We start from the raw sequence: 22580 nt of genomic DNA on the forward strand, positions 1-22580 counted from the left end.
CAAATATATAAATCTGTTTAGATTGGGCTGAGCCCAAGAAAACCGCACCCCCCAGATTGGACAATGAGAGAAAATTAAAATTGTAGGTTTATTTGTGAATAGTGTGCAAAAACTAATATGGAAGTATAGTAGAGTTGAATAGAGGAAGTACGTATTTAAATTGAAATTAAATTGTTATGAAACAACGTACGGTTACGAATCCCAAATATTAATCTATAAACAAAATTGTACGTACCATGATTTTGAGATGATTTGACCCGTAAGTCATAATCATCTGATTTTAAAGAATTTAAACCATACTCAATAAAAATACATATTACTTATAAAATTATTCGAACTAACCAGTTTATCTTGTCTTCAAAATTTTAAATAGACATAATAGTGATTTTTGTACATCCACACGTAAACTAATTGATAAGAGGTTGATCTAGTTTAAGCCTATCAAATTCGAGTTCCAGGAAAGTATTGAAGGCAATTTTGTCAACACTCATATAAGTAATCCAACTCGAATCCGGACTAAACTCTGTTTTTTTTTTTGGTTAATTTCACTCATTTTAATTAATTTTCTCTTATTCAGGATTCAACTCATCTCCTCACAAATTAACTCTTACTTGACTCCATTCAATTCAAATCTCAACTTCCTTCCGTTGAAAAAAATAGGGCATAAAGTAACATATTTAATCGGATAATTCACGCGGTACCCCTAAAGTTGGTCATTTTGCACAAAATACCCAAATTTTTGATCCGGAAAACTTAATGAGGCCATAACTCGTGTTTACGAACTCAGAAAGTAAAGATTTTTTTTTTTCAAATCGATCATCTTTCCGAGTACTACGATTTGAAAAAAAAAAAATTTGACGAGTTTGGAACTCGTGGCGGAAGATATGCTCACTCAAAGTTTGTTCGGTCGAAAAAACTTTGACACACAATAACTCCTAGTAGCGGAATCCAAATGCACCATTTTTTTTTCAAATTGTAGTTCTCGAAAAGATAAGCGATTTGGAAAAAAAATTCGTCACTTTTGGAACACGTAAACACGAGTTATGACCTCTTTAAGATTTACGGATAAAAAATTTGGGTATTTCGTGCAAAATGGCAAACTTTAAGGGTACCGCGTGAATTATCTGATTAATTAATGTCATCCTTAATACTTACATGGCAAACGGGTGAATCAGGTCGTGTTCGGATCTGTCATATTCTCGGGCAAGTTCGGGTTGGGTTGGGTTGTTTCGGTACATTGGTTGGTACATTGGGTCAAGCGGGCGGGTTATTTCAAGCCCGAGTCATTTTCAAGTCAAAGATTAAGAAAGAAAAAAGTACATTTACTATTATTATTTATTTTTAGTTTAATTTTAATGTAAATAAGATTCGGTGTGTTTTTAAATTTGTCATTTCAAGTTTTTGTTGTTCAATTAGAATTTTTGTAGATTATTTTCGAATTGGGTGCTTTCTGTTTGGGTCAGTTTTGGGTCAATGAAGCTCGGGTTATGTTCGAGTCGGTCGAGCCAATTCGGGTCAATTGAAATCTCGGGTCAGACTTATCGAGTCGGGTTCTCACCCATCAAATTCCTTCATCTTCGCCTGCGCAACACACGAAGAAACAAGGAAAGATAACCAACAATGGCGTCAAGTTGCACAGAAGACATTCTCAGAGACAAGAACATAACTGATCCAAACTCCATTACTACACTTTCTCTAACCCAATAACCGATAAACCTCTTCTAATATCTTTTTCTTATGTGCTTTCATTAACCCAATAACCCAATACTGATCCAAACTCCATTACTACACTTTCCCAAAATTTGAACATAACTTGATCTTTCCTTCAATAATATTTCTTCTCTTCAGGTTTTTCCTCTTTTTTTTTTTTTTTTTTTTATTCAATTTGATTTATTGTATAGTGTTTTGTTCAAATTTTGGGAAAGATCTGATTTTTATTGTGAGCGTGAAGGGGGTCTAAAACAACTCATATATCCAGTTAGTAATTAGCATTTGTTTACCTTTTATTAAAATACCCCTCAGAGGTAAACAAATGAATGAGACGGAGGGTATATTTTTATATTGGGGTCCGACCTCCTCTTATCTTTTAATTTGCGGGAGCTATTGAAGTACTCGGGTAATGTTAGTTGATGTTGTAGGGATTGGAGGTAGGCATTGAACCCCTCACTAATCTTACTGTAATTTCTCTAATTAGCTTCGTAATTGTGTTGTGTTACTTGTGAATTGGTGTTATTTTTCGGAAAGGTTGGATTTTGATTGGTTTTGAGTTGAATTAGGTGTGCAATGCTGGGAAAAATAAGATCAGATCAATGGATGAGATTAAGAATTTGGTTAAATTGTGTGCCTTGATATTAAATGGTGAGTTTTCGGATTATCGGATAGTTTTGCGTTTGTGGATTCAGCTAATGCCGTCGATGTAATGAGTACATGATGGTGATGTTTGTTATGATGAGTAAAACAGGGAAGGCGACAGAGAAACGCAGAGAAAGCTAGGATAGATGTTATTGACGATTAGGAAAGATCATTTATGGATTAGAGAACATGAATGCTGATGACGGAAAAAGAAAAAACCGCTCTGTAGAGATTAGAGAACATGATTTGACAGGTGCCGTGGTAACTTTCCCGGCAAAGAATAAGAAAGCTAAGGGAGCTGGAATTTCTGCCTTTGATTTTATCGTTCCAGGCTGCAAAATTGTTGAGTTTAAGGTAATTCCTTTTTCGTTGTTTTTATTATGTATTGATTGTTTCAAATGACGCTGATTTATCAGAGGGCTTGTTGTCTGTAATCTTTGGTAACTCTTGGCTCTTGGATATTTAGTCACTTAGTGGTGTACACTGTACACAAGCAATTGTGATTTGTGAATACGATTTGTGATATTATATTATATTCCAATATGAACATCTTATTCTGATGTGATGATATATTATGTCTTTAAAGATTGTAGACATTACAATTATTTTACAATGATTGATGAATATCTTATAATACTCCGTAAAAAGGTATCCATGAGATTATAAATCTTGTTAGAAACATTTTTAAGACTTTTCCCAATCATTGATCTGTCCCACAACTAGGACTATTTGAATTGGTTCTTGGTCCGTCTGAATTGAACATACCCAGCTCGGCTTGAGCCACCCCACTAAGTTAGGCTGGTTTGTAGCCGTGTAGTTCTGATTTCGCTACTCTATCTTCTCAGGCTGGTTCAAAGCCCTCTTTGATACATGGTAGAGGTTGTTAATAGTAGATTTGGTTTAGATCAATGTGGGTTTGGAACGGGTTAGCTGACTGGTTTTTATGGGACGGCCCGGTTGGCCGATTGGCGGGATGCATACTACGTGCATGGAGTATTATTGTAGTAACTAGACGGGTCCTATGGCTCTTACGAGTCCTACCCAATTCCCGGTTTATAGTTTATCCTGGAACGAACCACACTTTCTAGTTTCTGTTTCTCGTCGATAAACACGTGAACAAGTTTTGGTAGTATAAAATAGTACAAATTGCATTATCAAATTATTATATCATTATCTTGCTCTATAATGACTTATGAGTCATTTTGCATGTATATAAAAGCAATGGTATTGCATCATCAAATTATGCATCATTGTCTTGTTAACACAAGCATAACACATTTCAAGGGAAATTCCCTTAAACAACAAGCTAACACTTGCTTATGGCTTCTACAACCACCCTACTTTCCAATACCCATCATGGTGAAACAAGCGAGATCTCAGCTGTCCATCGTGACATCATAGAACGTAATGTCCTTACTCGGCTTGATGGGTTGTCGCTAGCTGCTTTAAGCTGCACCTCTTCGTATTTCTACATGCTCTCGTCTGAGGATTCACTGTGGAGGAAGATTTGTACCTTGGTGTGGCCCTCTGTGAACCATCCACATGTTCACCGGCTTATCTCAGCCGTCCCTAATGGTCACCGTAGATTCTTCTCCGACTCTTTCCCGCTTTTGACACCTCTTGAACAAGTAAGAAATCGTAACTGTCCGACACTCCCTTCAGAGATAATCTCAGCTGTTGATATTTGGTATCAAGACAAGCTGATTTTCTCTACGGTATTAGAATCAAAAACAAAGTCTGGTGGGTTCTTACGTTCTCCATTTCGGGTTAACCTACTTGACCCGAAAAAAATCCACCCAGTTACCCGAGTAAAAAAGGGCCGGGATGGCGACACTTGGTTAACCATAAGTGAGTTAGAAGAGAACTTGATATTGAGTTGGATCATATTTGACCCGGTCACCCAAAAGAGTGCGAATTTCTCAAGCATAAGCCCGGTATCATCAGAAAAAAAACACTGGAACCCGGGCGAATATGACATCGAGTATGCAACCATATTGGGTAGTGAACAAGTTGAGTACGTGGAGTGTAAGACGGTGATCACGTGTAGGGGACTGGACCATGGCGAGTTGCAAGTAAAGGAGGCGTGCTTACGAGTAAAAAATATGGATGAGAATTACTTGAATGGGAAGGAGAGTTTACGATATTTGGTGAATGCTATCGAGTTTGGGAAGAGGAAAACAAGGAGAAGCGGAAAAGAAGGGAAGAATATGCATGAAGAGTATTTGAAAATGAAAAGATTGAGATGGGATAAAAGGATTTCAAGGGCGAGAGTGTTAGGGATTGCCTGTAGTGGTGGTGTTGCTCTTTTTGGTGTAGGTACTGTTGGTGTAGGTATTGTTGGTGTTGTTTATATGGTAGTCTACTCGTTTTGTACATATTTTGCCAAATGAACCCAACTTTCATGTACTCCCCTCCATCCCAATTATTTGTTACCTTTTGTTATTATTTGTGAAGAGTATTTTAATCAAAGGTAGACAAATGATTGGGGACCCGCTACCTTTGGGAAGAGGATTTGTACAAACATTGCAAATAGTGACAATCTGACTTTCGTTCTTACACCATCTAACCGTACAAGTAAAGGCAGCTGATGGGTAGCTATGGACAGTAGAACAGGCAAAGTGTTATGGTCGACATCAAATCTTAGTAATGCCTCCTCCAATGGAAAAACTGGACCAAATTATGCCATGGATGCTAACACACCTAACAGAGAAAATAGTCTATGGTCATTCGGAACAGGAGCAACTGTATTTGGTGGTGTCTCTGTTAGTGATGGGTGCATTTATCTTGGACATGGTTATCAAGTTGGAATTGGATCTTTCAATCCAACTACTTTTGTTTCATGCAAAAAGTTGAGTGGGCAACTTTATGAATTGCACTACTTGGTGTGTGCCTTGTTGTCGAGCATATGTAGGCAACTAAGCGAAAATGCTACGCTTACAGCAACTGCACTACTTGCTGTGCTCCTTACTGTATGAGTTTCTGTTCCTAATTGTGTAGTTTTCAATTTCTGAGAAACTGCTTTCCATACTGCATGAGCTCTGTTGTTAATTATTCAGAGAAATTATTGGAATGTGATTGTAACAGGTGGCGGTTTATTTCACCAAAATACAGTGCTTTTGCTTTGAGGAGCAACGGCTTCTTCCTGGGGAGCAGGTCGGCATGCCTGTAAGTAGTATTTCATCATTTTGCATGAAAAACCGGTTAACAATATGCCGGCCATGTATTAAGAATGCGTTTTCAAACCTGTGCAGGTCTTCTTTTACATTGATCCTGAATTTGAGTCTGGCCCTATGATGGACGGCATCACAGCATAATCCTATTATATACAGAGTACATTCTTCAAGGTTTCCGAGGAACCAAATCAAGCTGCTGTCTCTAAACAAAGTTGATCTCTAGTTCAGTGTATCCTAGTATACATTAAAACATTTGGTAGACTAATTATTGTCCCATCCCGCCCTCACCATAGCGATACATTGCTTGAAGAGACGTTTATAGGCGGTCTTACCCACGAGTCGTATCCCATCTGGCCCCCGGTCTGGAGATGATCACCTGTACTCGAGATTATGAAGGCAGCAGTAGTGATTGTAAGATCCGAAGGATGCCATCGCCATTTGCAGGGGTGTCTTTCATGTTTCATACTACAGTTTAAACTTCAACACTGTGGCGAACCGCGTCTACAGCTTGCAGTAGATCCCTGGAGATTTAACATCAGTTATCATGAATTTAGACAGGAATAAATAATGAATACAAGGTTTGGAACTACTTTTTGTTCAGAATGTGCTGAAGTGTGTACAAAGCATTTGAAATGTAGTTGCCTTAAATTGTGCTTTGTCATTCCGTTGGTAAGTAATGTCTCAAATTGCCTGTGAAAGGTCGTGAAGTGTTTTCAAGTTTAACCTTCATATCTGTGCGGCACAAAATTTCGATTGCTGTAGCCAGGATTCGAATCTGGAATCATAGACAAAGTTGATTTTCCAATGTGCTACTACAGCTTTGATGAGTAGTTAAGGAAACCAAAACATTATAACCTAAGATTGGACTGGCTCTAACACTGCGGCCCAAAATCGACTAAAATTTGTCAAGTTGACTTGAAATTAAATTGATCTCAAACAAGGTGAGACAAAATATTTAATTATTTTAAAAGTAAAATCGTACCTACTATTGAAGATGATTCGACACATAAGCCGTAACCATCTGATTCTATACACGCTTCAAACATAATCCAATGTACTTAAATTCCAATAAAATGTGTAGGTCTTCTTTTACATTGATCTTTTCACACACATTCTTCAAGGTTGATCTCTAGTTCCAGTAACCAAATGAAGCTGATGAAGAATGGAGGGAGCTAGGGGTGCGGGAGCATAGTCTCTTCATGGTGGGTTGTTAGGCGATATGGGAGCACCGTAATAAAGTTATCTTCGAAGCTAAGGAGGTCGATCCCATGGCAGTGATCAGGCGGGTGGGAGATGTAATTGCGGAGATTGAGGGGACTGAGTATGAGGTGAGTCGAGGGAGAAGGAGGAGGGATGTCGGGATAGGGGCTGAGGAAGCGGGAGGTTGGCTGCCGGCACCAAGGGGTACGTGAAAATTAATGTTGACGCGGGGGTGAAGGAAGGTGAAGGTGTGAGTTTAGGCTTGGTATGTCGGGGTGAAAGGGGTGAAGTGTTGTGGGGTATTTTCGTCGTGCAGGATCAAGTATGGGAGTCACATGTTGCGAAAGTTGTCGCTATTTTGGAAGGCATAAAGGAAGCGCGGTGCGGTTGGGCTATAAGGACATCGTGATCGAGAGTGATTGTTTACAAGTTATTGAAGCGCTCAAGAAGAAGCTGTGAGGACGAAGTTGCTTTATGTTAGTTATAGACGAGATTTTGTTACTTAGTGTGTCTTTTTCTTCTGTCGTTTGGTCTTTTTCTAGTCGGGTGAACAATTCTGTTGCCCATGCTTTAGCTCATGTTTTTCCTAGAATCCTTGGTAGAACAGAGTGGTCGGGTGCTCTACCACCGGCTGCGAACGAAGCTGTTTTGTTTGATCTATGGTTATTAAAGTAAGCCCTCGGATTTTCTCCACAAAAAAAAATTATGATGCCAAATTGGAGCAATAGGTGTGTGATTTGCCCAACTCCAAACTGCACGGACACATAGTAATTCACCAACTATGGACAACTTATATATCAAAAAACTTGTATAATAAATAAATCCAATGAGAAACATTTGGGTCACATTAATGACAAATGGGAAGTAGATAACAATTCCATTTTTTTGTTTTAAAAAAGAATGATCTACTCCCTTAATCATAAATTGATTAAACCCCTAAAAGTTCAGGGCGCTGTAAAGAGTTATGCTCATTCATGGACATGATTTACTCAATTATGGACATGAATGACCATTATACCCTTCATATTTTTATGACCTCAAATTACTCCTTCCAAAACCACCCAACCAACCACCACTACCAACCAACGTCGTCCACCACAGTCATACCGCCCCCCCCCCTCAGTACCGTCGCACCACCCCGACCCCACGAATCCGCCGCAGACCTGCACGCCACAACCATCATCTCCCTGCCGTCCCTGAGTCCCTTCCCGTTGCCTCCCTAAAACTGGCCGGAGTCAAGACATCTGCACCACACCACGCTGTCACTACAGCCTCATGAACGACAACAACCACGTCGCCCTCCGACGTGCAATCTCGACCCCCCCTTCTACCGCAACCGCACTTCCAGTGTTCCCGATTTTGTTAACATAATTTTACAACCCTAATTTTATTAACCTTAATTAATTAAACTCCCTAATTTAATATTGTTAATGTTTCCTGACTACCTTTTCGGACGAGTTGCTTGAGTGGTGAACTACGAATTCTTCTAACTCAGTAGTGTGGCACCTTAATCAGATCTTGTTTTATAATTCATAGTTAATTAAATTAGGGCCATTATTAAAGATAGTATTCATAATTGAATTATTTGAATTGAATTTTTATGAGTTTTGGGAGGAAGAGAAGTAGAGATAATTTGGTATTTTTTTTAGAAGAAGGGTTAGGCAAGGAAAAATAATGATAAAAAGTACATGAAAGAGTAAAAGGCGTACATGAAAGAGAAATGACGGTCGTAAATTGAACGAAAGTCGAAGATTCAAAGTAACAAATAGTACAAATTGGTATGCTCGGTTTACACGATAATCATTGATAAAATTAGCTCAAAACTTGCCAATTGGAAGACCAATTTTCTTTCTCGCCCGGCTAGACTCTGTCTCATCAAATCCACCTTGAATGCCATCCCCTCTCATCTCATGCAATGTCTCCGCCTCCCTTCCTCTACTTCCTCCTTTATTGACAGGATTAATAGACCTTTTCTCTGGTCCAGCCTCCCCTCCCGTAAGCTCCACCTTGCCAACTGGGACCTTGTGACGAGATCTCAAGCTAATGGCGGTCTTGGCATCAAAAAAGCTCGGCATTTAAATGATGCCTACTCTACCAAACTTGATTGGAAGATTTTCTACCTCAAAGGTACCCTTGTTTCCACTGACATTCACAGTAAATATATCCGCGACAACACTGAACCCTCCTTCAAGCGTGGTTCGAACATTTGGAAAGGCATTGGCATTGGATGGTCTTTCCTTAAACCTTCCCTCACTTGGTCCATTGGTGATGGCTCCACTATTCGCCTTTGGAATGATAATTGGTCCCCCACAGGACCCTTAAGAAACAGCCTCCATGGGCCCCTATCGCCCTATTCTGACACTGACTTGCTTAGTTCAATTATCAAAGATGGGAATTGGGACCTTGAATCACTTGAGTATAACCTTCCCCCATCCATCACCAAATCCATCCTTTCCATCCCCCTTCCCTCCACCCCTCTCCCTGATCTCCTTTCCTCTTCACTTGCCTCTAAGAACAAGTTTTCTATTAGAGCCTCTTATGACCATACCTCTAGCAGCCCTAGCCCCTCCTTGCCCCATGATGACACGTGCTGGCTTTGGGACATTCCCTCTCAACCCCGCATCAAGCTCTTCATTTGGCTCTCGTGGTGGGATAAGCTCCCACATAATCTTACCCTCTTCAAAAGGTATATCCTCCCCTCTCCTCAATGCACTGCATGTGACAACCCCTCTATTGATGAATCTACGCTCCATATCCTTCGAGATTGTACCCATGCTATCTGTGTTTGGGACAATTACACTCTCCCCCCTGATTTCTACTCCCTCCCCCTCAAGCTTTGGATCAAATCTAACTGTACCTCTTCTAATAAATCCTGGGTGACCCTCTTCTCCTTTCTCGTGTGGCGCCTATGGCTTCGACGTAATGATCTTGTCTTCTCTGGAAACTGCCCTCCCATTAACTGTAATTGGCTTACCCAGTCTGCTCTTATAGCCTCCCAATGGAGTTCTGCCCAGGCCCCCTCATCCCCTGCCTCCTCGGGCCTCCCTCTTCTTTGCCCAGACCACAACCTGATCCCCCCTTTCACCCTTAACCAGCACACCACCTTACACCAGGCTCACAACTTTAACACCCCCCCCCCCCCCTGCATACCTCCTTTTACCCAAACTGTTGGGCCCCTCCCCCGCCTTGTTGGTCTAAGATTAACGTTGATCCGGCCTTCTGTCTTACTTCCTCCCTTGCTGGTATAGCGTGTGTATCCCGTTCCCCCTCGGGTGTTTGGATCTCGGGTTGGTCCTCTAGAATCTTGTCCCATAACCCTTTCATTTCCGAATTGCTTGCTATAAGGGATGGTCTCGTCTTCGCAACCAATAGACATGAAAACTTTATCTTAAGCTTTGATTGTATTCTTGCGATTAATGCAATTTTGAATAATACGGCTCCTTGTGGCATATACGCTAACATCATATTGGAGTGCAGGGATCGTTTAAGAGCCTCACCTTCAACGACCATCATCTATGAAAAGCGGCCTACAAACCAAGTTGCGGATGCACTTTCCAAGTTTGCTTTGAGTGACTCGAGCCCGAACTGTGGGTTTTATAATTGGGACTATGTGCCCCCTTTTGTATTACATTTGTATAACTCGGATCTTCTTCTTGTTTGTACTCCCTTATCGCCTGACCCTCCCCCCCAAGCTGTACTCAACTCTGGCCCTTGCGCTGTTTATGCGCCTTTTATTATATCGTTCAATTCCGCCAAAAAAAAGGTTTACACGATAATCTATAGTCAAAACTCAAGAGAAATCAATTTGGCAGCAATCTTGCTCATAAAGAGTACTATTCTCGCTCCTTTTTTATAATCTTGTGACATTCTTCTGTATAAACTTGTCTTATAAAATCGGCATATAAAAGGGAGAAGACCGTTATTTTCCTTTTACTAAAGATAATTCGACTGCAACTATACTCGACATAAGCATCTAATCACTTTTTGACAAATTAAAATCTTCATAAAGAAATACAAATAGTCCCTTGTGCCATTCCCCGCACCTTCCCTCCATCTAAATACACATCCCGCGGTCAAAGATTTTCTTAAGAAATTCATTGTAGAAAGACACAAAATCAATAATCTGAGGAGAAGGGGAATTAAAAATTGGAAAATGATTTGGCGACACCGGGTGTTACTCAAAGTGAGCGACACCCGGGGTATTATTGTAATTTACATATATATTTTGCTTTCCCTCCATCAAAATTAAAATTTCAAACTAATTATTGTAAAAGGGTAGTTTAGAAATTTAACAATAAGGAATAATAAAAAAAAATTAAAAAAAAAAAACAAGAAGATATAAGCGTGATTTGCGTGCGGCAATGGTGGAAGTGTGGGTCATGATCATTACTAATGATCTCTCCTATCCATTTGACCTACATTAACAATAAAAAATTGAAAGTGTATCATACAAATCTCCTTGCTAATTTGGTACACTAGCTTATGTGAGCTAATGAGTAGACGGTAGTTTCGAGACTTATGAACAAGTTATTTTTTTTTTTTTCTAAAAAAAAATTATTTTAGTTAAAATTTGTATATTAATATGGCTTTTTACTTATTTATAAGTAACGGAAACCGATATTTTTATTTAAGTGACTCATTGTTTTATACAGTAATTAATAGGGCTGAGCAAAAAATCCGATTGTCCAAACTGATCCGATATCTGATCCTAATCCGATCCGAATGTTTGGATATCCGATCCGAAAGTTAAGTTTGGTTTGGATATCTGATCCGAAATCTTTGATTTTGGTTTGGATATGGATATTAGAATTAAAACATTTGGATATCCGATCTGATCCGAAACTATAGTTTTCTAGTATAATTTTGAGAAAATAAAATTTTATTTGATACAATAACTTAATTAATGTTTAAAATATTAGAGAAATATCTAGGTGGTACTTAAATTTTATGTCGAGAACATTGGAATAAGAATACTAAAGAAAATCATCATGTACGACTATGAATATAATCATCGTGTTTCAAACTTAATTTTAAAGTAAATTCAAAAATATGGATATCCGAGGGATATCCGCATCCGATCCGATTATTTTGGATACCCGAAAGATATCTAACTTCAGAATTTTTAATATGGATATCCGATCCGAACTAGCACTTTGGATCAAATACCCGATCCGTACTCTGCCCTAGTAATTAAGGGTCCAATAAACAAAAGAATTAAAACATACTCTATCTTGTATGTCATTTGTTTACGTATTACTCTTCTATCCGGTCATTTGTTTACTTTGGGGAGGGAGACCGGCCAATTATTAGGTGATAACTGATAAGTGGACCAAATTGAGTTGCGTATATTCAAACAAAGACATTCCTAAAATAGAAAGGTAATAACTCAATAAGACACCCAAAAATGGAATAGGTATGAAGGGAATATATTCTATAAGAAAAATATTTTAATCATAGGTAAACAAATATTTGAGACTAAAAGAGCATATATCATATGCTAAACTTTTATTTTGACAATTTTTTATTTTATACTTTATATTGATGAGAAAAATTATATGTTCAAATATAATTTAGTGTATCGCTGTTTAAATACATAATGATAATTTATAAATTTTAGTGAACTAAGCTGAAATAAGTAGAGGTGAGCTATACTAAATTGAGCTAAACAAAAACATACTCCGTACTAAACTGAATTGAGCTAAGTTAAACTCAATTTTAAAGAGTGTTGAACTAAGTTGTTCTTAATTAATTAAATTTAATTGATTTAGACTAAACTGAGTTTAGCTAAATTAATGAGCTACATGCCTACACATGACGTGTCAGATTAGTGTTCGTGTCACATGTACGCGGGTCACGAACCCCTTCAACTTAAACTCGACCCAATTAAATCTTGTATTGTTGTGCCGACACGATCTGTGAGTAAGCGTAGGTGTGTTGGATTATTGAATTAAAATGAACAACGTTGAACTGAATTGAACTATGTTAATTATTATTATTATTATTATTATTATCATTATTATTATTATTATTAATTTTACCCGACACATTTTTTTAGGGTCAAAGACCCGTAAATCTTGACTTGTGACCCGAAATAACTTGAACTCGAAATGACACGTTATTTTAGGTTCGAAATCGACCCGACCTGTTTGATCCATTGGATCAAAGATAAATTAAGATTATTATTAAAATATTAATATTTTTATATTATATTTAAAATAAAAAATATAAAAAATACTCTCTCCAATTTCATTTATTTTTCCCTTTCTTTTTGCCATAAAAAAATAAGGGAATCAATTTGGACCACACAATACACATAGGGATGGCAATGGGTGGGATATGGATGGGGTGAAGCCATATCCATATCCATATCCATTTAATTTATGGTCATCCATATGACCATATCCCACCTTTATCCATTTAATATTTTTTCATTCATCCATATCCATACCCACCGGGTGAAGCGGGTGGAGCGGGCACCCGTTGGATATTTTCAAGCTTATAAAATTTAAAGGCAATACAACATCAAAAAAATTGTGAAAAAATTGTGACGATAAAATTAAAAGCGTAAATTACCAAACATATCATATTACATATGGCATACAAGTTCCATTTTAAATCATATACAAAAGTCATAAAATAAAAAATAATTTCTAATCATCTGAATTCCTAGTTCTCCACGAAGACGTGTAAACGACTTAATGTTCTGGTTTGCTCTTGACTCATGATATCAGAGAATTAGTGCGTAAATATGGGCTTATGGAAAGTGAACTCAGTGGAGTAAGGAACTAAGGGCGTTGGTAATAAAAAAACCACTTGGGTAGTGGGGTTTACAATGTTTTTTTTCTATTTTTATATGAACTTTGATATATGATTTTTTATAATAATTTAACTGTAAATATTAATTTCGGGTATCCACGGGGTGGTTAAGCGGGTGACGGACGATGATCCATATCCCACCCTAAATTCTAAAAAAATTCGTCACCCATATCCCACCCATTTAATTTTGGGTGGATGGATATCCACAGGGTAAGAGTGAGACTGCCATCCCTAAATACATATGACCCCACATGAAATTGATTTTGGACCACATAAAGTTGTCCATAAAAGGAAAGAGGGAACAATAAGAAAAGTGGATGGAAAGGAAAGAGGAACAATAAATGAAATTGGAGGGAGTATTATGTTAATATTTTTAATTAAAAAATTAATTTGAAATTGAATTTTATATAACTTGTATATCATTAAATAATAAAATATTTATTAAAATAATAAATATAATCATATTATTAATATCAAAAATAATTTAATTTCAAAAAGTACGTTTTTTCGGTTGTAAAAATGGTAAAATAAAAAATGTCATAAACTTTTTTCTGACCCGTATTCTGACTCTAACTCGACCCGGGACACGTCTAACCTAGCTCGTATTGTATTCGACCCAACCCGGAACACAACCAACCCGAACCCTTTGACAGGTCTTGTCCCAAGTTAATTAATCCCATCTTATCTTATCTCTTGAATGTATTCTTTACGGATGGGACTCTATCACTCACTTTTTTTGCGGTTTGACAATACAATTATCTCTCTTTTTTTTATGATAATTGGTAATCGTATATTAAATTGAAGTGATGAAGATGACACATTTGACAATACAACCTTCCAGTCCACAAGAGATGAAGATATGCGATGGTTATGATTAGGGATATTAGATTTAGTTTAGATTTAATTATTATTTTTTATATTTTATTTTGTTAATATAATAAATTTGTAAATTACGGTTTTATCCCTGTGAAATTGGCGCAAAAACAAAAATTAATTTTTAATTTTTAATTTTTTTCTATTTTTTTATTAGGGTGTTAGTAACACCCGGTGTCGTCCTAGCACCTCCCTTAAAAATTTGAGGAGAAGGAGCTTAAATACTTCGACATTCATGAATTAAAAATGAAAAAATCAGGAAGAACACAAAATAATACCTTCTTCGTTTCAGTCATTTGTTTACCTTCAATTAAAATACCCTCTCAAGTCTCAATGAATACAAAAGATAAACATTTTTCGATTAATCATTTATGGGTAAATTGATTTTGACAAATTGAAATAAGGTTCACAAAATTGAATTAGGCAATCGATTAATCAAATTAGGTTAATTGATTTTGAGGATTTTAGTTAGAGATTATCAATTCATTGATCGAATTTTGATTATTTAAATTTGGGTTCATTAATTTGATATAAAATTTAATTAGGATTTGATTTTTTTTTTTAATAAAAATCGGTTTTCATTATTAAAAAATCTAAATAACAAAAAAAAAAAAAAAATAGAAAGTCAAAACAATTAAAAACTTGCATAAAAAATGTTAACTACTCTAATTAACTTGTTAACCCAATATGATAATTTACTACTCTAACCTTACTCTAACCTATAGAACTTAGCCTAGTTTTCCACATGGCGGGTTGTCATTGGCTAGGTATGAAAAATCTCATACACCTCGTGTATGAGTATCACTCTATAACGGTTGTATCCCTGCCTTTTATTCTCAATCTTTGAGATACTACTACCTAGTTTCCAAAACAAATTCCGATTTTGTTTTTTGATTTTATTAGTATCCCTAAAAAAGTTCCTAACTGTACAAAGATTTCTTATAATATTTCCTAATGTTAATGTTATATACGGAGTAAGAGACCGAAATATGGTAAAATTCATATACACACGTTCACGTAATTAGCACTATTTAAGGAGGGAGTTGTGCAAAGTGCAAATCATGAAACAAAAAACAACACAAGCACTAATAATCCCTATTACTTGTATAACTTCTGAATTGAGATAACTCCCAGGTATGTCCTTGGTCTCTCGTTACTTACATTAATATAATACTCCGCATGATATATTGATATATACTCCGTATGATACATATATTTAGAATTTAGATCCGACATGATATGAACGTTAGACGGTTTTGTACAAGAATAGGTGCACTTTGAAATCAGAAGCCAGGCGTTATTGTATTGCATGCAGTTGACCTTGCTTCCCTGTTATTTTTGCTTTCAAATGGCTAATATTGATTCAGCATCATCACAAATTCTCATTTATAACCATAATATGGGTCAAATAGCTACCATTTTTAAAGACAAGACAAAAACAAAAGGAAATGCCTATATATTAGCAAAAAGACTTATCTTATCTATGCAAATGACCCGTTTTAATCTAAGACCTGTGTTAACCCGACTCTCCGACATGTGTCGAGTGTCGGAAACGGCTATTTTGTGCGAGTTTTTTAATTTTTTTGGTCTAAAATAAAGTGTCGTATCGTGTCGATGTTGGACACGTGACACGTAGATAAGTGAAGTGTTGGAGTATCCAGTTGAGTATATAGGGTGGCTTGCTCAAGAGAGTAACATTGTCTAAGACGGATATATCCGTCTCAAGAGAGACTTATTGTTTATCTGTATTGTATATTGAATTTTTTGGTTAATTGGCGTAAATTAGCAAAACAATTGGGAAATTAGCGTCCGTTTCAAACTATTTTTCCCCATGGTGTCCACGTCTATCACTTTTATTTTTTTTTCGAATTTTTATGTGAATCCATACCATTTTTGTAGTACCAAGTGGAAGTTAGTAGCAATTTTTTTTGGTTGGCATGAAAGCCGCTAAGGTTATTAGCGTTTTTGCCTATTTGCATGTATTTTGAGTGAGACAATGTAGCAGGAGTTGCAGGCTTCACATGTTTGGAAGATGACAAAATGTGGAGCCGCTAGGGATCTTAGCGGCTTCACACGTTCGGTATTTTTCTAAACTTGCACTTAGTACTATAAAAATAATCCGCTAAGGATCTTAGCGGCTCCACATAAAAACAGGAATGTACCAAAAAAAAAAACATAAAAACAGGAAAATAAAATAAAAGTGATGACGTGGACATTATGGGGAAAAATAGTTTGAAACGGACGTTAATTCCCCAATTATTTTGTTAATTAACGCCAATTAACCAAAAAATTCTATGTTGAATTTGTGTTATGTGTTATTTGTTTACCTTTGACGTTAGCGTGTAAATAACATTGAGTCGAAGAATTGAAATTTGAATATAATTATCATGGTACCTGTTGTATGTGCAGTTGTGTCCAGGCTCCAACGAGTAAATAAGTTATGGCGACAAAATCGCGGCCTTCCCTTGAATCATGCAGCGAGGCTCGTCCCATAGGCGAAGAGAATGATGATGTTTTCAGTGAGTTACCTGAAGAAATTTTGATGTCAGTAATGTGTTTGTTTACCATGAAGGAAGCTGCAAGATTTAGTCTTGTTTCCCGCCAATGTGAAGTCATATGGCGATATTTTCCGGTATTGATCTTCGAAGATAACCAAGTGAATTTCGACAATTATGACGCACTCGTTGAAAAGAAAGCTTGCTTTGTTTGGAGGGTTGATCGTATTATTGAAAAGCATTTGGGGACAAATATAGACGAACTTAGAATCACATGTGATTTGGAACCAAGTTGGCAATCTTATGTTGATAAGTGGGTGGGTTTTGCACTAGATAAACATGTTAAAAGGCTTGAGCTCAACTTTTCACCAATTTCGAGAAAACTGCGTGTTCCCGATGACCGTATTTATCGTTTTTATGCCTATCCTCGTGATCTTCCACCTAAGTTGTTTACTACTACTACTAGTACTACTGGCTGCTTCAAGTCGTGTTTTCTAACGTCTCTTTGTCTTAGATTCGTGAATGTGAACGATGAATTCGTTGATTTCCTCCCTCGTACTTGCCCACTCCTAGAGATGTTGTGCATCCAAGGATCGTCACGTTTAACTAGAGTCACCGGTTGTTTAGAATTGAAACAGTTAGAGGTGTCTCACTGTAAGAATCTGAAAAAAATTGATGTGACAGCCCGAAAGCTTCAGTCCTTGACACTTAATATTATGCATCCTGTTGAGCTACTACGCATTGTGGATGCTCCCTCTCTCGTTGAGATGTCAATTGGCGAGGCATATACATTTCTCTATTTATTTAATTACTACCTTGAAGACATTTTCTCCCAGTTGGTATATCTCAATCTAAGGATTGAACTAGGTGGGGTACCTTTTGGGCTGGTTAGTGCACTTCTTCTCGATCTGCCTTATTTCTTAGGGCTGTTCACTTAGTAGTCCGGACCAAAGACCAGACCGGACCATTTGGTCCGGACCAGACCGGATCGAATTTTGTTTGGTCCGGTCCACGGTCCACCTATTTACTCTACTTAGGTCTTCGGTCCGGTTCTGGACCAACCCGAATGGACCGCGGACCGGACCATGGACCAAAGTTATGTAATAAAAGAATTTTTAAATTTGTAATATTATTGATTTTATTTTCTACTTTATTTACACGTATTATAAGATGTGTAATTATGTAGTTAAATCTCGTAAGAAAATAATATTGTTTATTTTGATCATTACGAACTTCTCGAGTTCTAGTTTTATATGGTAAAACATGTCAATGACAATAATATTTGCTCCACTTTAGTCCATTTGGTCCGGTCCGGTCCGGTCCACGTGTTTTTGTGGTCCAGACCGGACCGGACCAATATTAATATGGTCCGGTCCTCGGTCCACCTATAATATTTCTTGTTTTTGCCTTTTTGTAACCAATTAACTAAAGTAATATTATATTATATTTTTTGTAACAGGGGGGAATGATAATGATGAAAGGTGTTGCGATGCCGAAACTTGAACATCTACAACTGCAAGTTTTTAATGCAATGGCTTACTCAAGCCTTCGTGGATGTATTTTCGTGATTGCGACAACCCCTAGTCTGCAGAAGCTGACATTAAAGGCACGAACCCTCTTTCCTTGCTCTCGATCGCTTGCTTCCCATTTGTCTTGTTTAAAATTGTTATGAATGTTTGATATTAATAATTTGTTCATGCATGTTTGTAGTTGGAGGAGTTTATTATCAACGAAAAGGGATACAATCGGAAACTAAACAAATGGGTTGGCTATGGATTTCCCATTAAATGCTTGACAACGTTGGAGATTGTTGGGTACAGGGGAGAGCTGGTTGACCTTGAGCTTGCATTCTTTGTTCTTGAGAATGCTAGTATGCTTGAAGAAATCATTCTTGACTTCGCCCCACTCGATGACAACCATAAGCAACAACGATTACAAATGCTACAGACGAAACTACCACAGGACGTAAAGTTAATAGTTAAGTAAACTTGTTGTCGCGGATTATGTAGATGCAAAATCAAATTTGCTATTCATAACACAAATTCACCATAGAATTTTTTGGTTAATTGGCGTTACTTAGCAAAATAATTGGGGAAGCAAGGTCAACTGCATGCAATACAATAACGTCTGGCTTCTGATTTCAAAGTTCATATCATGTCGGATCTAAATTCTAAATATATGTATCATACGGAGTATATATCAATATATCATGCGGAGTATTATATTAATGTAAGTAACGAGAGACCAAGGACATACCTGGGAGTTATCTCAATTCAGAAGTTATACAAGTAATAGGGATTATTAGTGCTTGTGTTGTTTTTTGTTTCATGATTTGCACTTTGCACAACTCCCTCCTTAAATAGTGCTAATTAGGTGAACGTGTGTATATGTATTTTACCATATTTCGGTTTTTACTCCGTATATAACATTAACATTGGGAAATATTATAAGAAATCTTTGTACAGTTAGGAACTTTTTGAGGGATACTAATAAAATCAAAAAAAAAAATCGGAATCTAAATAGTATAAAAGTTGAGTTCTTTAGAGCTCTCTTATTGGCCCCTTAAATTCAGGAAAAAAAAATTAAAAGTGGTCCCTATTGCAAGTAGTGGGTGTTAAAGTGATTTAACTAGTTTTAAACTCGTGCAAAATTGCACGAGAATGTATTTAGGCCGGTATTAATGTTTTTGGATGTATATTTGTTTTTGCATTTCTATTGTACTTATCTAGTTGGTCTAAATCAACGATCTACATAACTAATGTTTAAATTTGTTACAAACACGTGTTGACATGCACTGATTTATGAGAAAATAACGTAATCTACTCTTGTAAATAAAAATTGCATACATAAAAAACTTTACATCCGGATAAAAGATTATATTTCTTTTATCCGGATAAAAGAAATATAATCTAAAGACGGAAATCTGAAGAAATAAATACATTGCACACTAACGGGTCCCACCATAACATGAATTTCCAAACAAAAAAAAGCGGTTGCATTAATGACGTGGCGCGTTGAGGATTGAGTATTGTCTTTTGTATTAATATAGATAAGATTTCTTTCCTCTCTCAATACAAACATACAGCCATTATCTAACACATAAATATACATTACAATATACAAAGCATATGTTAAAAAATAATTGTGGACGTGAAAAAAAAAAATTTTGGCCAATTGTTTACATTCTCTTAAATTAAAAATATGACTCAGAGTCAAAATTTACAAATATGTCATAATATATCAACTAATCGTGAATTTTCGAACAATAAAATATATGTTAACAAATTTTATCAATACAGACCGTGCAATTTCTGCACGGGACGTAAAACTAGTTTGTTTAGGAAACTAGGTAGTAGTATCTCAAAGATTGAGAATAAAAGGCAGGGATACAACCGTTTTAGATAGATTACAATCCTAGGGTAAATCTACTATAGCCTTAACATACAAGCTAAGTAATTACAACCGTTATAGATAGATGTGCCGATAAAGAAGAATTATTTTCGTAAATATGATCCCAGCAACCAAAAAAAAAACCAACTGCACTAGGGGAGGAGGAATGAAAACTTACGTCAGAACACCCCATTCAGATTGTTAGGGGTGACTTGGGAAAGTGAGGGAACGTGTGAACTATGAATGGGTGCTCTTTGCTTTAGATCCTGACTATCATTCTTCAAAAGCAGGAACACAGCAAGTGTTAGAAATTTAGTAAAACCAAGATACAGGGATACTAATAATATACCTAAGTTCCAGGCTTACAGCCTCTCTTTCATTCTCACAAACTTTTTATTAATGCGCAGCACAAAAAAGTTTAAGGGACTGGCAATTATTAGATAATACTCTAAAATACAATCACATACTGCAACTAAGCACATTCCAAATATATCAGTTACGGTGGTCGCGTAAGTCTGCCGCAAAATCAGGAAAGAAGGAAAAATAGGAACTTAGACAAGATACAATAAAAGTAATAAGAAAACTACACACTGCCATACTTCCCAATTAATTCAACTTAGCAACACAGACTATCATTCTAGTCTCCTCATGAACAAATATAAGTACCTTTTTCTTTCGAAAATGCAACTGCTGCTCAATATGAATAACTTCTCAAAACGAGACTTAATATTATCCTCTTCCACGTCTGCATGGAGACTTCGAAACAATTGTCTGAGAAGAAGCCATGAATCTAGTAGCAAGGAACGTCAAAATTCAAGTTGCGAAATGGAACAAAAGAAAAACAGTGGTCAAGATGGCATGAATTAACTCAATCTATACTTACGCTATAACAAATATTCCGCAAAACATGAAGGTAAGAGACGCTTGTTGAGAGGATTACCTGTTCATTAGTCCAACTGCCATCTCTAGCCATGTGACACACTCTGTATCACTCACAGACTTGCAATGATGAATAGAGAAAAGGAATCAAAAATGAAATTTCATAATTAATATCTAGGACCTGGAAATCAACATACCAAATGCTTAATTTTCTTCTTTTTCTTATGTTCTGCTTGCATTTCTGCAGAATCAAATGTAGACTGCTTCTCAAAGTTCATCGCTGAATCAACCTCTGACCCTCTTAGGACAATAGACGCACCATGCAGCCTGCTCAAGAAAGGATGTGGTATCTCCACTGGAAGCATCGGCTCTACTTAGTACTGGTGGGAAGCCACCAGGCCCAGCACCAAAGCAGTGCACATTCTTTTTGTGGGAATAGGATCAACATGTAGACTGTCGGTAGGCCATTTTAACATTACGTTCAACAATGGGGTCCCATTCCTGGTCTCTGCACAGTGCCCATAAGCAACATCACCAACAAGACTAACAAGACTGTAACAAGTATACATGGATATTCAGCAAAAGTGCAAAACTAACCAGGCAGGGTACCTACCTGTTGCATCATCATGCCCTGATATATCAGCTTCCTCGTAATTATTCTTGCCTACTCTCTGCACAAGTTTGCAAAGAAGGCCCACAAAAATGTTGAAAGAATGATTCAAAGTTAGATTGAAGCATTGTGACTCTTAGAATGAAACATTGTATCTTATCATAATAGGGTATTGTATTTAGTAGTATAAATATGTAATTGTACTTAAACAAAAAAAACACACAAAAATAATTCTCAATAAAACTACCCACTATTATCTTCTTATAATTTCTTATCTTAATTTATGTTTTACCCAACATTAGTGGTATAGACTATCAGGTTTTGATCCCAACAACACAAACACAAAACAAAAAAACAGAAAGAAAAAGGAAAAGAACAAACACACTTCCCCAACACATCACGTACAAACAAAATACACCCCTTCACAAACCAATTCATCCCCAATTTACTCAACCCTAAAATCCCAGAATTCAATTACCAAATTAATTAAGAAAGATGACAAATACTAATTCTAATACATCTACTCAACCATCAATTCCAATTTTTAAGGGAGAAAAGTATCATCTATGGAGTCTTAAGATGGAACTATGTTTAAATCCCAAGACTTGTGGGATTTGGTAGAGACGGGATACACTGAACCGGACCCGACTCCGGCTATTCCCGATGCACAATTGAAGGAGAACCGTAAGAAAGATGCTAAGGCGCTGTTCTACATTCAATCGGCACTAGAAGATGAATTTTTTCCCCGAATCACAGGAGCCCAAAGTGCTCATGAAGCATGGGAGACACTCA

At 36.8% G+C, this 22580-nt stretch overlaps 2 protein-coding genes and 1 long non-coding RNA gene across 5 annotated transcripts; 2 read left to right on the forward strand and 1 right to left on the reverse strand.

Moving 5' to 3' along the window:
* Nucleotides 1-1465: 1465 nt before the first annotated feature.
* On the forward strand, nt 1466-6183 carry LOC141614612 (cytochrome c oxidase assembly protein COX11, mitochondrial-like). 3 transcript variants are annotated; one of them, XM_074433357.1, is made up of 5 exons: nt 1466-1848; nt 2277-2358; nt 2462-2706; nt 5437-5517; nt 5604-6183. In XM_074433357.1, exons 3-5 carry the CDS (start codon nt 2542-2544, stop codon nt 5664-5666), a joined length of 309 nt encoding a protein of 102 aa, XP_074289458.1. In that variant the 5' UTR covers nt 1466-1848; nt 2277-2358; nt 2462-2541; the 3' UTR covers nt 5667-6183. The 3 variants fall into 3 exon arrangements, with proteins under 3 accessions (XP_074289458.1, XP_074289464.1, XP_074289462.1); XM_074433363.1 differs by lacking the exon at nt 1466-1848 and adding an exon at nt 1855-2177; XM_074433361.1 differs by lacking the exon at nt 1466-1848 and adding an exon at nt 1855-2147.
* A 10671-nt stretch (nt 6184-16854) lies between these two features.
* Nucleotides 16855-18895, forward strand: LOC141590275 (F-box/LRR-repeat protein At3g26922-like). Its single transcript, XM_074410878.1, has 3 exons — nt 16855-17796; nt 18369-18515; nt 18620-18895. Exons 1-3 carry the CDS (start codon nt 16855-16857, stop codon nt 18893-18895), a joined length of 1365 nt encoding a protein of 454 aa, XP_074266979.1.
* Nucleotides 18896-20475: 1580 nt separating this feature from the next.
* Nucleotides 20476-21066, reverse strand: LOC141614621 (uncharacterized). The gene is made up of 2 exons (XR_012529359.1): nt 20966-21066; nt 20476-20577 (listed from the first exon to the last, which is right to left on the reverse strand). It is a non-coding gene; the product is annotated as an uncharacterized LOC141614621 (long non-coding RNA).
* Between the last annotated feature and the right edge of the window lie 1514 nt (nt 21067-22580).

The sequence above is a fragment of the Silene latifolia genome, chromosome 1 (genome assembly GCF_048544455.1).
Source record: "Silene latifolia isolate original U9 population chromosome 1, ASM4854445v1, whole genome shotgun sequence".
NCBI classification, from domain to species: Eukaryota; Viridiplantae; Streptophyta; class Magnoliopsida; order Caryophyllales; family Caryophyllaceae; genus Silene; species Silene latifolia.

Bases quoted from the DNA above. Each gene is read 5' to 3' on its own strand.
- LOC141614612 (XM_074433357.1), top strand. From the start codon at position 2,542: ATGAATGCTGATGACGGAAAAAGAAAAAACCGCTCTGTAGAGATTAGA. The intron at 2,707-5,436 runs GTAATTCCTTTT...TGATTGTAACAG, and splicing joins GCAAAATTGTTGAGTTTAAG to GTGGCGGTTTATTTCACCAA. The intron at 5,518-5,603 runs GTAAGTAGTATT...AAACCTGTGCAG, and splicing joins GGGAGCAGGTCGGCATGCCT to GTCTTCTTTTACATTGATCC.
- LOC141590275 (XM_074410878.1), top strand. From the start codon at position 16,855: ATGGCGACAAAATCGCGGCCTTCCCTTGAATCATGCAGCGAGGCTCGT. The intron at 17,797-18,368 runs GTTAGTGCACTT...TTTTTGTAACAG, and splicing joins GTGGGGTACCTTTTGGGCTG to GGGGGAATGATAATGATGAA. The intron at 18,516-18,619 runs GCACGAACCCTC...GCATGTTTGTAG, and splicing joins TGCAGAAGCTGACATTAAAG to TTGGAGGAGTTTATTATCAA.